This window comes from Leptonychotes weddellii, chromosome 9 (genome assembly GCF_054177405.1).
Source record: "Leptonychotes weddellii isolate Sample4059 chromosome 9, ASM5417740v2, whole genome shotgun sequence".
Classification (NCBI taxonomy): Eukaryota; Metazoa; Chordata; class Mammalia; order Carnivora; family Phocidae; genus Leptonychotes; species Leptonychotes weddellii.
Genome location: NC_138377.1, coordinates 30,784,614 through 30,799,158, shown reverse-complemented (window position 1 = coordinate 30,799,158; position 14,545 = coordinate 30,784,614). Strand labels below are relative to the sequence as shown.

The 14,545-nt window shown below is 39.4% G+C and overlaps 1 protein-coding gene across 1 annotated transcript in view; it reads left to right on the top strand.

Moving 5' to 3' along the window:
* Nucleotides 1-3,236: 3,236 nt before the first annotated feature.
* GPHN (gephyrin) overlaps nt 3,237-14,545 on the top strand; it is a 515,857-nt gene continuing 504,548 nt past the window's right edge. Inside the window, exon 1 of the mRNA XM_081829751.1 lies at nt 3,237-4,093. Coding sequence (XP_081685877.1) covers nt 4,030-4,093 — 64 coding nt within the window. The 5' untranslated portion in view covers nt 3,237-4,029. The remainder of the gene's footprint in view (nt 4,094-14,545) is intronic.

The window sequence follows — 14,545 nt, the reverse complement described above, 5'->3', positions numbered from 1 at the left end:
GAGGATTCTTAGATCCTTCAGAGGGAGCATGGCTTTGCTGACAGCTTAATTTTGGACTTCTGGGCTCCAGAACTTTGAGAGAATAAATTTCTGTTGTTTTAAGGCACCCAGTTGTGATAGTTATGGCAGCCCTAGGGACTAATACATTGCCTAACTCAGCCAATCTAAAATTCATCTTGAGTATAATCAAGCTTCCCTTGGGGAAAATAATAGGTTAAAATCAACCACAGTTTCACCTTGCACCCATTTTTGTTGTTGTGCTGAATACACATAACAAAATTTACTATTTTAACCATTCAATGGCATTAAATATATTCAAAGTCATTTTTAATTGACTCAGTTTTTTTTTTTTAAAAGATTTTTTTTATTTATTTGAGAGAGAGAGAATGAGAGACAGAGAGCATGAGAGGGAGGAGGGTCAGAGGGAGAAGCAGACTCCCCGCGGAGCAGGGAGCCCGATGCGGGACTCGATGCGGGACTCGATCCCAGGACTCCAGGACCATGACCTGAGCCGAAGGCAGTCGCTTAACCAACTGAGCCACCCAGGCGCCCCGACTCAGTTTTAATTGTGGCTGCTAGCCTATCAGGAAAGAGGCAAGAATGGAATAAGCCTTAGAGGAAGAATAATTTATTGCCAAATTTGTTCTTGCTCACATCCAGTGTTAATGAGGAGAGTCTGACCCCAGAAAAGCCAGTAAGCTTTTACCTTATACTGAAATTGTAATTAACCACAGGAAAACTAAAGTACCAGGAGGGCTAAGTGTAAACATGCTATTATTAGAAAAATTTCAACCTTTACACTAATTCATTTCTACTGATAAACTTTCATCTTCATAATGAAAATCATTATGAAAGCCAGATGTTTACCTATCTTTTGCATTAATTTTTAGTTAATGTAAACTCCTGTAGTTTTCATTAAAACCTTAAGAATAGAGAGAGTGAAACCCTGGGCATTGCTAATTCTTTACATACAAACTCTTTTTCATTTCTTGTTTTCCCTTTCCCTCAGTATAGTCTTGAGACATCTGTCAATATTCAGGAATGCTACTCTCTTCTTACCTTGGTTTGAAAATTTTTCTATTATAATGTTTGATTCCAGGATGAATTTTGAAGAAAATTCATACTATAAAACAGAAGGAAAAAAACATGTGCATACTGCAATATTTACTCAATAACCAGCAGTAAAAGAAAAGTCATAATAGACAGTAAGGTCACTGAGTTTTTCTTGGGCAAATTTTGTTACAGTTTGCTAAATTCAATAGAGATGAATACACTTGAGGAAAATTGTTGGAAAACAAGCACATATTAATAGTTGTTCAGCTTAGTTCTAGTAATTACTTTTTTCAGCAATTTTAGTAGTTTTAGCAAACAAACCTCCATATACTTTAGGGTTAATTCTCACCTTTCCCAATTAAATTTCACCATTATTACTTTTACATAGAAAGTCCCTTGTTTTATTTAAAATTTTATTTTTTACCTTTTTAAAAATTTAAACTCAATTTAATTAACATATAGTGTATTATTAGTTTCAGAGGTAATTTAGTGACTCATCAGTTGCATATAACACCCTGTGCTCATTACATCAAGTGCCCTCCTCGCCCTCCATCACCCAGTTACCCCATCCTCCCACGGGCCTCCCCTCCAGCAACCCTCAGTTTGTTTCCTGTAGTTAAGAGTCTCTTATGGTTTGTCTAAAGTCCCTCGTTTTCTGTTATTTATTGTGAAACAAAAATACCAGTTTCTTTCCATGAATAATTATAGAATATTCTAAGTTGAGAGGGTGCTTATTTAGACAACCACTTTACTTAAAGGGTGCTTATTTAGTCTGCAACCTTAAAAAACCCCAACTTAGTTTAAGGTTATAGAACCTATTAGTAGCCAGGTTTAGAATTTATCTCTCTAAAACTTCAAGGCATTTAAAAAACATTTCAATTTGAGGGTGCTGTAGGTAATAGATTGAAAAGGTAGTAATGTAACCAACTATTTGCTCTTCATCTTTAGTTTGAGATAAACCATTTTCTTGGACATACTTTCACATATATATATCCCTCTCATATGAAACTAGTTAAGAATCTGTTGGTCACCAGGCTCTATGGTGATAGATTATTAAAGGAAATGGCTTTATGATCTGGCTTCAATTTTTTAATCTATTGTCAAAAATTCTAGCAATACACATACTCAAAAGAAATTTTACTATTTTTTTTTAAATCCCACCTCAATTTCATCCATCATCTCCTTTGTACTCCCATTATTATTATTAATTTATTTATTTGACATTGAGAGAGACAGCGAGAGAGGGAACACAAGCAGGGGGAGTGGGGGAGGGAGAAGCAGACTCCCCGCGGAGCAGGGAGCCCGATGGGGGGCTCGTTCCCAGGACTCTGGGATCATGACCTGAGCCGAAGGCAGACGCTTAAGGACTGAACCACCCAGGTGCCCCTGTACTCCCATTATTTAAAATGAAATACATAACGACATGAATTTTAAGTTAGAGGGCAGATCCATGTTCCAATGGCACAATAAAAAACATAATCATCAAATTAACTGAGATTGTGTGTACAAACGATGATTATACATGTTTGACATTTTGCTTTTCATTCTTACGCTTCCCAGATTTACCATGGCCGAGAACAGAAGGAAAAAAATCTGTGTGTATTATTATTTTTTAATTCAGAAGTTGAAAGGACTAGGAAGAAAGGAACTAAGGAACCGGTGGGAAATAGCCACAGGTGATTAATAACACATTTTTGAAAGATACATGAAAATAAGTGGCAACAAAAGCTATTTTCATGGGTAATCTCACGTCTCACAAATACTGAAATGAAACTCAATTGTCACGGCCTGAGTTCCTACTTCCAATTTTTCGATCGTGGTTCAGGGGAGAGGAACACGTTCTACTCGTTCTCTAAGATTGGTGCTTTTCATCTAAAAGCAGAGACCGTGGTGATGAAGCGTAAGGCCACGAAACCAGGGGGCAGCGGGAGGGAGAAAAGCCAGGTATCCCCATTCAAGATGCTCTGCTTCGACTGTGAGGATCATTATGTGGGTAGCGACTTGGAGATGGGATCCTAAAGCACAGGGGAAGCGGATATCCTCCGGCAGGGCGAGCCGACTGAGGAAGCAAGCGGGAAGGTGAGGCGGGACAGAATAACTCCTCCTTCACCCACGGCGGGGTCCCGGTCTTAGCGGCCACTGTTCTGCCACCATGTAGCTTTCTAAGCCACTTCCAGATGCCCTGGCGCTTTCAGAGGGTCGGCTGGTCGCGCCCCAGGGCTCGAGGAGAGGCCCCGCGTGCGGAGTCCTTTCCTCGTCCCCTTGGGAGAGCGGCTCAGCGGCCCCGAGAGCTGCCCCAGGGCTCTAACGACGAGGCGCTGGCTCGGCAAGGGATTGCTTCTGTCTGAGACTCGGTCGAGGCTGCGTTCTTGTCTCGCGGGCACCCGCTCCGCGTTCTCCAGCCAATCCCGCGCTACTCGCGCGCCTAAGAGCATTCCCCGGTTCTTTTCGGGCTGGGCCGCCTCCTTCCCGCTTCCAGTACTCCGCAACCGGGTTCTCACACCTCCCCTCACTCTCCACGAGTTCCACGCCTCGCGGTGTAGCTCCGCCCCTATCCCCGAGTCCGCCCCCGCAACCGTCCGAGCGTGTGCACTCCTTTCCCTTCACTCTCCTGCTGTCTAGCCGGTCTGGGTCTCGGGCTTCTCAGAGCGGTCTGGGTCTCAACGGCCTCACTCGGACGCCTCCGCGCGCTCTCCCCCCGCGGCCCCCACCCGCAGCTAGCCGCCTCCGACCTGGACTCGGGGTCGCGCCCCCTGACTCCGCCCCCCCACTCAGCGGACTCGCGCACTCCCGGCCCGGCCTCTACCCCGCGCAGGCCGCGGAAAGCCTGGCCGCCTCCCCCTCCTTCTCCGGTCGCTGCGAGCTCCCCGGGCGCTCTCGCTCTCGCGCTCTCCGAGGCGAGCGCGCTCCCGGCCCGCGCGCTCCGGGCTCCGGCTTCTCCCGGCTCCTGTCAGTGCGGTGACTGCGCTGGGAAACATGGCGACCGAGGGAATGATCCTCACTAACCACGACCATCAAATCCGTGTCGGAGTCCTCACAGGTAACCGGGGAAGGAGGTCCGGGACCGCCGAGTCCGCTGTCCCCGACTAATCTCAGGCTTCTCGCCTGTGGTGACTCTTCTCTGCGGTCTCGGGAGGAGGGAAGGCTGAGGAGGGGGGACGGGGGGGTGCGTTTTACAACCACTGAGAGCTGACGGAGGTTGGGGTGTTCCTGCGGGCCCCCCGGGAGCTGGAGCCGGCCCGTGGGATGTCAGGCCTCAGTACCTTCGCAGCCTAAGTCCCTGGCCCCGGGGGACTGAGGGGCCGTGCGGCGGGCGCTGCGGGGCTCCTTGCTGCCGGTGCAGGCGGCGGGATCCCGGCTCCGCAGCCAGAAGCACGCCGCTCTGACTGGCCGGCGCGCTTCCTTCGCTAATGCTCATCTCAGAGAAGGGGGATTCCCATTTCCACCCCCTCCTTCCCCTCCCCCTACGCCGGCGGCCCCGCGCCGCTCTAGCTTTGCTTGCCCTGGGCACCGGTCGGACCCGACACGGGCGAATATCAGGCGAAACTCTGCTCTGCCTTAGGCTGCCCCTCGCCAGCGGGGCATCCCCTCAGTCACCCAAGGGACACCCCTTGTCTCTCCCGAGAGATGGGGGATCGCTGGCACCCAGACCTCGGAAAGTGTCTGCATTCCGCTTGTCCGAGCAAAGGGGCTTCTGCTCTCCTCTTCCTTTTCTTAGAGGGACGGGTTGCATCCTGCGGCTTGGGCTTTTTACTTGAGAAGGTAGGATTCCCCGACTTGGGCTCCTCTGTCCTCCTCCCTTCTGGGAACCCCCCCTTCTCCGGATGGTCCCAAGGCTTGTGAGTGAGGAGCGCACTTTTCCTGGGTCTCGTTTCCCTCTCTCGCAGAAGCTGTGTGTGCTCTGCATGCCTGATTCCGTTGCGTTGTATTTGGGTAATATCCCTCAGTTCGGCGATAGGCAGTTGCTGCAGGGCATGACTTCCGAGATGAATAGCAAGCCAATTTGTAGGGGTTTCTGCTGTGGTTCTGTAATTGGCAAGGTTTACGTGTAATTCATTGGCGAGATGGGGGTTAAAGAACTGTATTTGAAATCTGAGGGCTTAGTTTGGAGTGAAGGAAATCCAAGACACACTGATGTGATTTCGGAAAAAGAAGAGATGTAGACGGGAATCCTTGTGTCTCCCCCGTCCCCCGCCCCTCACTTCTTAATTTTTTTTCTCTTGTCAAATCTGACAGGTTGAGACGGTGCTCGGGAAGGGACTAAATTGAATGAGACTTGCTTTTATTAGGTAGGAAAAAAAATCTCTGTCGGTAGATACTGAGTGCTAACCTTAATTTGGCTGCTGAGTTTTATGAAAAGGAGATACCCATGGCACCCCTTCCTCTCTTTTAAGTAAAAGGGTTGCCTTGCCCTGGTATGCTTTCCAGTTGTTAATGGTGATTTATTGAATTTTCCTAATCAAAAGCCCCTGGGATAAAGAAACTAGTCTAAACCAGTTGCAGGGAAGGGAACATTCCCCCCCCTCCACCCTTGATACGCTGTTCTCTTCTTTTGGTGATGAAACTGTTGCCTTGTGTGAATATTCAGTTGTATCAGAATTCTTAAGTTGACATTGCTGATTTTCAAAGACTCTAATCGCGGGGTGTAAAAATGTATAGCCCATATCAGCCTTCAACTTGCACTTTAAATTCCAGCCGGTTTTGAAAATTAATAGAGTAGTAATAGTGAAGCTTTATAGAAATCAAAGTATTTCAGCTGTCCATGGAAACGAAAGGTCAAAGCTGTTTTAAAGTGAAGCCATAGCGATTAAAAAAGACTCATATATATATATATATGTATATATATATACACACACATATGTATATGTATATATATATATGTATATTTTGTTCATTTAAGCTTTCCCTAATAGTTTTATTTAGTGAATCATCTTACCTGGGTCAGGTAACACAGTAAATGCCTTTACAGAATGCTTTGATAGATACAGCCCTTATCTTTATCCATACAATCCAATAGGGATAACATTGATATGCAAACAACTAAAGAAACAATGTATGTAATTATTGCGCTACAGTTGTTTAAATAAAATTACCTGTGTATTTGGGGGCTAAATGTAAAAGGAATTCCATTCCAGGATGGATTAGGAGCAAATATAACTGACTACCTGAGGGGAGAATTTGGTTCATTTACCAAAGGTAAGAAGAAACTGGCATTTTATTTTATTTAAGATTTTATTTATTTATTTGACAGAGAGAGACACAGCGAGAGAGGGAACACAAGCAAGGGGAGTGGGAGAGGGAGGAGCAGGCCTCCCACGGAGCAGGGAGCCCGATGTAGGGCTGGATCCCAGGACCCTGGGATCAGGACCTGAGCGGAAGGCAGATGCCCAACGACTGAGCCACCCAGGTGCCCCAGAAACTGGCATTTTAAAGGGGAGTTGAAAGTCAGTGGCAAAGTTATAAATGAATATGTTTGTGAGGATGAGGCTCTTGAGCAGAATAAAAATGTAACTCAAAGACCTTGAAAAGCTTAGGTGAAATAGGTGGGTGGCATAGGCAAAATGTCAAGGAGAGAAGATAACTTTGGCAGTGGAATTATAGGTAATCTGGAGAAGCTGTCTCATGAAAATGAGGTACATTAGTTTAGGGGGAAAGGTTTAGGGTTAAGAATAAGGACGTAGAAAGGAACAAAAAGGAATATGACCGATTTGGGAGAAGTGGTAATGGAGGACAACTGGATGTGCTGATAAAATGGATATTTGAAGTCAGAAATAACTGTTTTTACTTGAAAAGTTATTGTCTTTTCTATGATGGAGCCTGGAAACAGAAGAATCAGAGGAAAGAGCACCAGCCCTCAGTCTGCAATTAGAGGATTTTATTACAGACAGCTTAATATTTATGGTCTTGATATTGCATGTGATTTTGCGTAAGAAAAAAAAAAACTACAAAAATGAGGCTATATTGTGTATTTTGTGTCTTGTAGAACTTCAAGTTTTTTAGTTTTACTATGTAGAGTTTTTCTTTATTGAACTGAAGTACTATGATTTCCTACTTAAGAAAATTGAATTAAGAGGCCACCCTTAATGCTGTGATTTTATGAGTTATAATTTGGTTCTCTTAAAGGCGGAGGGCGTGTTTTATAAAATATCTTCGGCATACTTCATAACAGTGGTTCTAAGTATTTTATCTATCTTACAAAGGTGGTTGAAAGTGTTGTCTACCCATGCACACGTTTTACAATGTGTTTGTATTTTGGTGAAATTGTATTGTCATTTCTCCAAGTCTTCAATTGACTTTCTTTGTGACATTTTTTTATTATCTGTTGAAAGATAATATTTATACTTTGAAACTTTTCATCCTTTAGATTTTTTTAGTCTTCATCTCGGCAATGAATTTTGCAAATAAATGTACGCAGTCTATTAAACTTCTCATCAAATAATATTAGAATTTTGAAACAGTGGTAGGACAGTATTTAGCAATGACATTTCTTTTTTGCTTGATGATCTTAAATCATTTTGGACTTGGAAATTTGATTATAATAATTAGTGTGACATCGCTATTTTAGTTATACAGATTATTTTTATCAGGAAAATGGGAACATTTATGTATATAAAAATTGGTCATCATGGAAAATTTTAGATTGACAGTAATTGCCCATCTGTAAAAACAATACTTCTATTAGTAACTGTCTTATGTTGATTTGCTAAAAATGAAAATTATATGATCTTTGGTGACAGTTTTTAATATATGTGTTTCTAATGTTTTCTACTTCTCTTGCTGTTTATAACAGAGGTTCAAGTAATGTGCTGATGCAAATATGAGGCAAATAAAGAGGTATTTGCTTCTTTGAAGCTAGAAACAAGATGTGGGGCAGATGTAGGATTTTTCTCCCCTTGATAACGTTAGTAGTAATTATACTTTCAGCTAGTCTTAACAATTACGTAGCAGAATCATTATATTTTAATGTGTCACTTTTCACCTACTTTTTACTTTTTCTAAAGAAAACTTTATCAAGGAAGCACACTAGTTCTACCACTGTAAGAGCTCCACAGAAACATCAGGAAAATAACGAATACATGCATTTATATAATATAGAATGAGCTAGGTGATATTCCATTGGTTATTTAATATTGTATTAGCTAGCTATTGCTAATGTTCAGTACCAAAGCATTTAGCACTTAGTTAAAGATGATAATCTATTACCTAAATTTTCACTAACAGTAGTATGGATGAGAAAAAGATACACATGTTTAGGAAAGAGCATTTTAAAATCATTTTTTTTGCTCTAGTAATATACATTTTTATTGCACTAAGCTGTAGATCTGTAATCAGTAAAAGATATTAGAACAAATATAAGACTAGATAAGAGACATTAAAGACTAATTATAAAATAGAGCATCAAAAATATTAGTTATATATAGGGAGTATTTTAGTTATTCATAAATAGTCATTCAAAATATTAAAAAACAAATTCTTAGCCAAGGAAATTATAATCAAATAAGTCTAGAATTGTTCAAGCATTTATTTTTATTTCATTCCTCAAGCTTATCCTTGTACATTAAAAGTTTTCATATTGTTTTCTAAAAAGCCTATTTACTGATAAAGATATATTTATATATCTTTGTTTTGAGAATGGGTGTTATCATTAAGTAGGCAAATTAGTATTGCAAACCAAATTTGAATCCTACAAGTGGAATTGTGTGTTCTGGCAAACATACCAATATTGATCTGTATGATCATTGTTAAAAAGTATCCTATGTCTCAAACTATGTCATTCCTTCATGAATTTTTGGTTGGAACCAACGTATTAGAGAATTAAATGTTTAGCTAAAGCAAGAAATTGTTAATTTCTAATGCATGTACTACTATCATCACTGGCTAAAGACTTCTAAATTATTAGTACATATGTTGTTACATATTAAGAGTTTTAACTATATTAAAACCACATATGACTATTTGACATTAAATGAGGTGTATGGTGGAGAATCAGCAGTTTGTTGCTGGGGAGAAATGATGAATAAGAGTCTCTTTTTTTTTTTTTTAAGATTTTATTTATTTGCGAGAGAGAATGAGAGACAGAGAGCATGAGAGGGAGGAGGGTCAGAAGGAGAAGCAGACTCCCTGCTGAGCAGGGAGCCAGATGTGGGACTCGATCCCGGGACTCCAGGATCATGACCTGAGCTGAAGGCAGTCGCCCAACCAACTGAGCCACCCAGGCGCCCCAAATAAGAGTCTATTTTTATTCTTACTGGTGATAGATTCCTATTTAAGGGAATAGGGTGCTTTTTGAAACAGTAGGTAAAATAGATAAAACCTGCACTTTGTTCCTGTAAATAGGATTGAACAATAAGGAAATATAATTGGAATTTGAGCTGTTAAAAAAAAAAAAAAGAGAGAGATCCTAAAGAAGAAAGTAATAAAACCACAAGGGATTTTCTCCTTCACATTTGGGCAAAGATGATAAATACCAAGGAAGAAGAAAAGATTATTTAACCTTCTCAAAAGTATTTGGGACTGTAGTTAGTATGGACAGCATGGAATCTTAATTTTTGAGTAACCAACCCAAAAGCAAAAGTCTAATGAAGTATCTTCATGTAGAAGTCTATCCAGGTTGTTCAATGGATTCATAAGTGAATTTGTATTTAACTAATTAATTTTAATTAAGTAAAATTTCTTGAAAATTTTGTAATTAAAATAAACAACCCCAGCAATTTTTACAGTTTTGCCAGTAAGTATGCATTTTGAAAGAATGGAATGAAATTTACTATGCTTTTAAAAAATTTCCTAATTTGAAAAATAAAGGAGCAAGGAAATGAGATGTGGTAAAAGGAGCATTACACAATTTGTGTCCTGCTTCTCATATTGGGTGCATGACATTGTGTCAAGGGATACTCTTTAAGGATTCTAAGCCTTAGAATCTAAGCTATGAGAACCAACATAATAATTCTTGAAGTGTCAGTTTTGAGACTATGTAATTTAAACCATTTTAATATTAAGATAAGTATGAGTAAATTAGGAACAGGATGTAGAATTCACACGAACTGTTAAGATAAAATTAGAAACTTCAAAGAAATTTCGAGTGAACCCATTATGTAATTCCAGACCCATCAGTCTTCTCTGTTATTGGTACTTTGGCACCAAAAATTTAAGGAGAACTGGGTCATAGGAAGAACACTTAGAAGACTTGCTTTCTAATGCTAGTTTGGCCAGTAAAGTTTTGTAATATTACTTAACTCTCTCTCTTAGCTTTTCTTACCACTCACCAGAGGAGTCATTCTCTAAGATCACTTTAAGTTCTCATGGCAATATGTTTCTATCCTTTAGCATCTTTAACGGCTGCAAAGATATGGGATATTAGACTTAGTTCCTACTTTTTGTCTCTATAATAAGAATCATTATGGAAGGAGGTAGATTACGCAGAAAGAAATGCAAGAGAATAAGAAATGGAAGAAAAGATAAAAATTTCAGAGATTAAGTCCTGTCAGTATAAACCAAAGGAACAATACTTAGATTTTTTTTTATTTAGAAATTTTTGTGGCCTTACTAATCTTCTTTTTCTTATCAGTAATTTCAGTCCTACACTTAATTTCAGACTCAGCTCAAGCCTCCCTTCCTCAACAAAATCCTAGGAATTATTTTCTACAATGATGTCTTTCTTTGTTTTCCTGCAGTATTTATTAATGTTGTCTATACCTTATAATCATGTATATGTGGGAGGCTGCAAGATGTAGTTAAAAAAACAACAACAACAAGAAAAAAGTACTTTGGAGTCAAACAGACTTGGATTTCAGACCCAGATTTGCTCTTTATTTTGGGAAGTCATTTAATCTCTCTGAATTTCAGTTTCCTTTTCCAAAATGAAGATGGCAATACTTCACAAAGTTTTAAGAACTGAGATAATGTATGTGAAAATGCCTACCATATATGTCTAACTTGGAGAATATATTCAATAATCCTTTTTTCCTTTCCTCATCATATGTTGCTTTGATGTAGTTTGCTAACAGCTTCATGTATAAACATCTTAGTCATAGTAGATTTTAAAGTTTTTGAAACAGATGATTGTGTGCTTTACTTCTTCTGTGCCATTTTGTCATAGCACCTCTTAATGAAGTAATTGCATAGAAGATGTTTAATAAAAAATTGGGTGGTGTGACATTTATATAGTGGCTTAGGAAGCAGCTACCCAGAAACATTTAGGTAAATCAGAACTTCACTGTTATTACTAAGAAGACAGTTCAGGGGTTTAGTATTTTCCTATATGTTACTGGTAAGAGGATGATATTAATAATGTATGTTTGAAACATTTGTATACTATCAAATTTGATATATTGCTTCTTAGTTGATGGGCAAGTCTGTATGAGGATTATTTTAGAGTAATTTTATAGTAATTTTTAAAAATGTCATCTTAACAAATGAAAAAAATTATAGGTTGAATAAATTCTGAAAATGTTATTTTGAAGGTCAGTTCTGATAGTCAAAATAGCAAAATAGCATAAATAGGAGTCAAAAGTTCTACCTCTTCTACCCCTCCCCTCCCTTCCCCTCCCTTCCTCCCTCCTTTCCTCTCTCCTCCCCTCCCTCCCTCCCTCCCTCCCTCCATCCCTTCCTTCCTTTTTCTTTTTAAAGTAGGCTCCACACCCAGCGTAGAGTCCAATGTGGGGCTTGAACTCACGACTGAGATGGAGACCTGTGCTGAGATCAAGAGTTGGTCGCTTAACTGACTGAGCCACCCAGGTGCCCCTCTACCACTTCCAAGACACTTAATTACATTTTACTTGTTTCCTTAGCTTTGAATGAGGGTAATTATGCTTATCTAATAGGGGTAATGTGAAGAACAAAGGAAATAATCTATTCAGTGTTCAACACCTACTATGTGCCAGCTCTGTGCTAAAGTGAGGGATTCAGTAGTGAATAAGATACTGTCCTTGTCCTCTTGGAGCTTATTTTAGCATTAATAGGAAAACACTGTTTAGTCAAGTTGGATATTGACAAATTCATGCTTCATTTATGTTGCAAAAGTGCTTCTGTATTTTATTTTTGATGTAGATAACTTAAGTATAAACGCCAAAATTATTTTCACGTCAAGCCATTTTTGACTCAAATTTTTAAACCATTACATATTTCCTGCTTTCTAAGATAGAATATACTGAACATAATTTTAATTATTTTTTGTTCAATCAGGTTTAAGTAAATATAGCTAACATTTATCAGGCCTATATACATGGCATAAATATGTTCTATTTGTGCTAAGCACTTGACACATGTTATTTAATTCTTACAACCTTTATAAATTGCCCTTCATCTTCTAGTTTCTAATCTACTATACCCTTGGGAAGCATATAAACAATCTTGCTAAGAATTATATATGATAGGACATCCACTTAGACTTGCAGGTCTAAAGAATAATTGTTTTCACTTTTGGGTTGAAGGCATCAGAGGATGAATGGTTATTACTATAAGACCAAAAGAAATTTACTTGTTTCTTTGTACTTTGAGATTTCAGGATCATGGTTAATTGTGTCTGCCTTATGCTGAAAATGCTAATAAAAATGCAGAAACTTGTGAAAGGAAGAGATAAGTACAATCTGAGCGCTAAATAGAAATGTACTGTTAAGTTCTTTTTTTTACAAACATTAAGAAGTATACTTGGAATTAATGATCTTTAAAGTCTAATTCAGGTTAAGAACTTTTGGATATCTTGGACACAAGAAATTGAATAGGGTACATATTTTTTCAGAAAAAAAGGATGAGGGACGCCTGAGTGGCTCAGTTGGTTAAGTGCCTTCCGCTCAGGTCATGATTTCAGGGTCCTGGTATTGAGTCGCACATTGGGCTCCTTATTCAGCAGGGAGCCTGCTTCTCTCTCTCTCTGCCGCTCCCCCTCCTTGTGCTCTCTCTCTGACAAATAAATAAAATCTTAAAAAAAAGGATGAAACATTTTAAAAAATGTGATCTCCTATTCTGCCTCCACTTAGAGGAGTCAATAGTGAATTTTGATTCTAATGCAAATTTCAAAAATTATGCTTTGATAAAATTAATATCCCCACAGTAGTAGTTGCACTTGAATTTAGTTGCAAGTGGGACAGCTTCTAAATTCTTATCATGTTTTTAATGAGTTTTAAAAACTTATGGAGTATATTTGTGTTGTAAGGTATGTAACAGTACAGAAAGGTAAAGTGTGAAATTAAGCCCTATCACTCTACTTTCCCAGTCTCTCTCTAGTGTTAATCATTTTTAAGGTTTTTATTTTTGTTTATTCTATGTACAAGTATATATTTATTACATCAGAGTTTGCAAATTGGCAGACCAATGGCCATAACTGACCAGTACACGTTTCATTAGGCCCCTGCTGTGTTTTTACAAAAAGTATTTTTCTGGGGCCCCTGGGTTGCTCAGTTGTTTGACCATCTGACTCTTGGTTTTGGCTCTGGTCATAATCTCATGGGTTATGAAATCCAGCCCCACTTCAGGCTCCATGCTCAGCAGGGAGTCTGCTTGAAGATTCTTTCCCTCTGCCCCTCCCCCACTTGCATGCTCGCTCGCTCTCTTTCTAAGATAAATAATAAATCTTTTTTAAAAAAGTATGTTTCTAACATTTAAAAAAGGTCAATTTCATGTAAACCCATATTTTTAGCTTTTTAAGATTCAGCAACACTGCAACCTCTTTCTCACATGACAATAGTTGGTTAGAGTGGTTGTCCCCTGGAAATAGGGCATGTATTCTTCAGTTTCTCACAATTCCCATTTAACCTATTTATATTCTCCGCCTAGCTCTGTAGTCCTTTGAATTTGTGACCTTTGCTTATACATAGTATTTTCTCCTCCCTTCCTTTCTAGCATGTCTTGGACATCTTTTCATATTAGTGAAAATAATAGTTAACTTTTTTGAGAGCTTACCAAATATGAAATGCTTTTCTGAACCTGTTATAGAGCCTATTAATTCATTTAATCCTCATAATAGTGTCACTGTATTATAGTTGAGGATATTGTAGCAGAAAGAGATTAAGTAATTTGCCCAAATTACTGTGATAAGAGGCAAAGTTTAAAGGCCGAGCTCCAAATTGAACCCATGTAGTCTCTTCCTAGAGTGTAAGCTCTTAACCACTACGTTATACTCCTTGGTATGTAACAGTAAGTTCATATAGATATACATTTTTCCTTTTAATGGGTCTATCATATTGCATCATAGGGTGTGTGGTATTTATTAGTCCTCAAAATTTCTAATTTTTCACTGTGACAAAGGTAGACAGTAACATTGTACATTTATCATTGCATATTTGTGATTTGTTTTTTTTTTTTTTTTTTAAAGATTTTATTTATTTATTTGAGACAGAGAGAATGAGAGAGAGAGAGAGCACATGAGAGGGGGGAGGGTCAGAGGGAGAAGCAGGCTCCCTGCCGAGCAGAGAGCCCGATGCGGGACTCGATCCAGGGACTCCAGGATCATGACCTGAGCCGAAGGCAGTTGCTTAACCAACTGAGCCACCCAGGC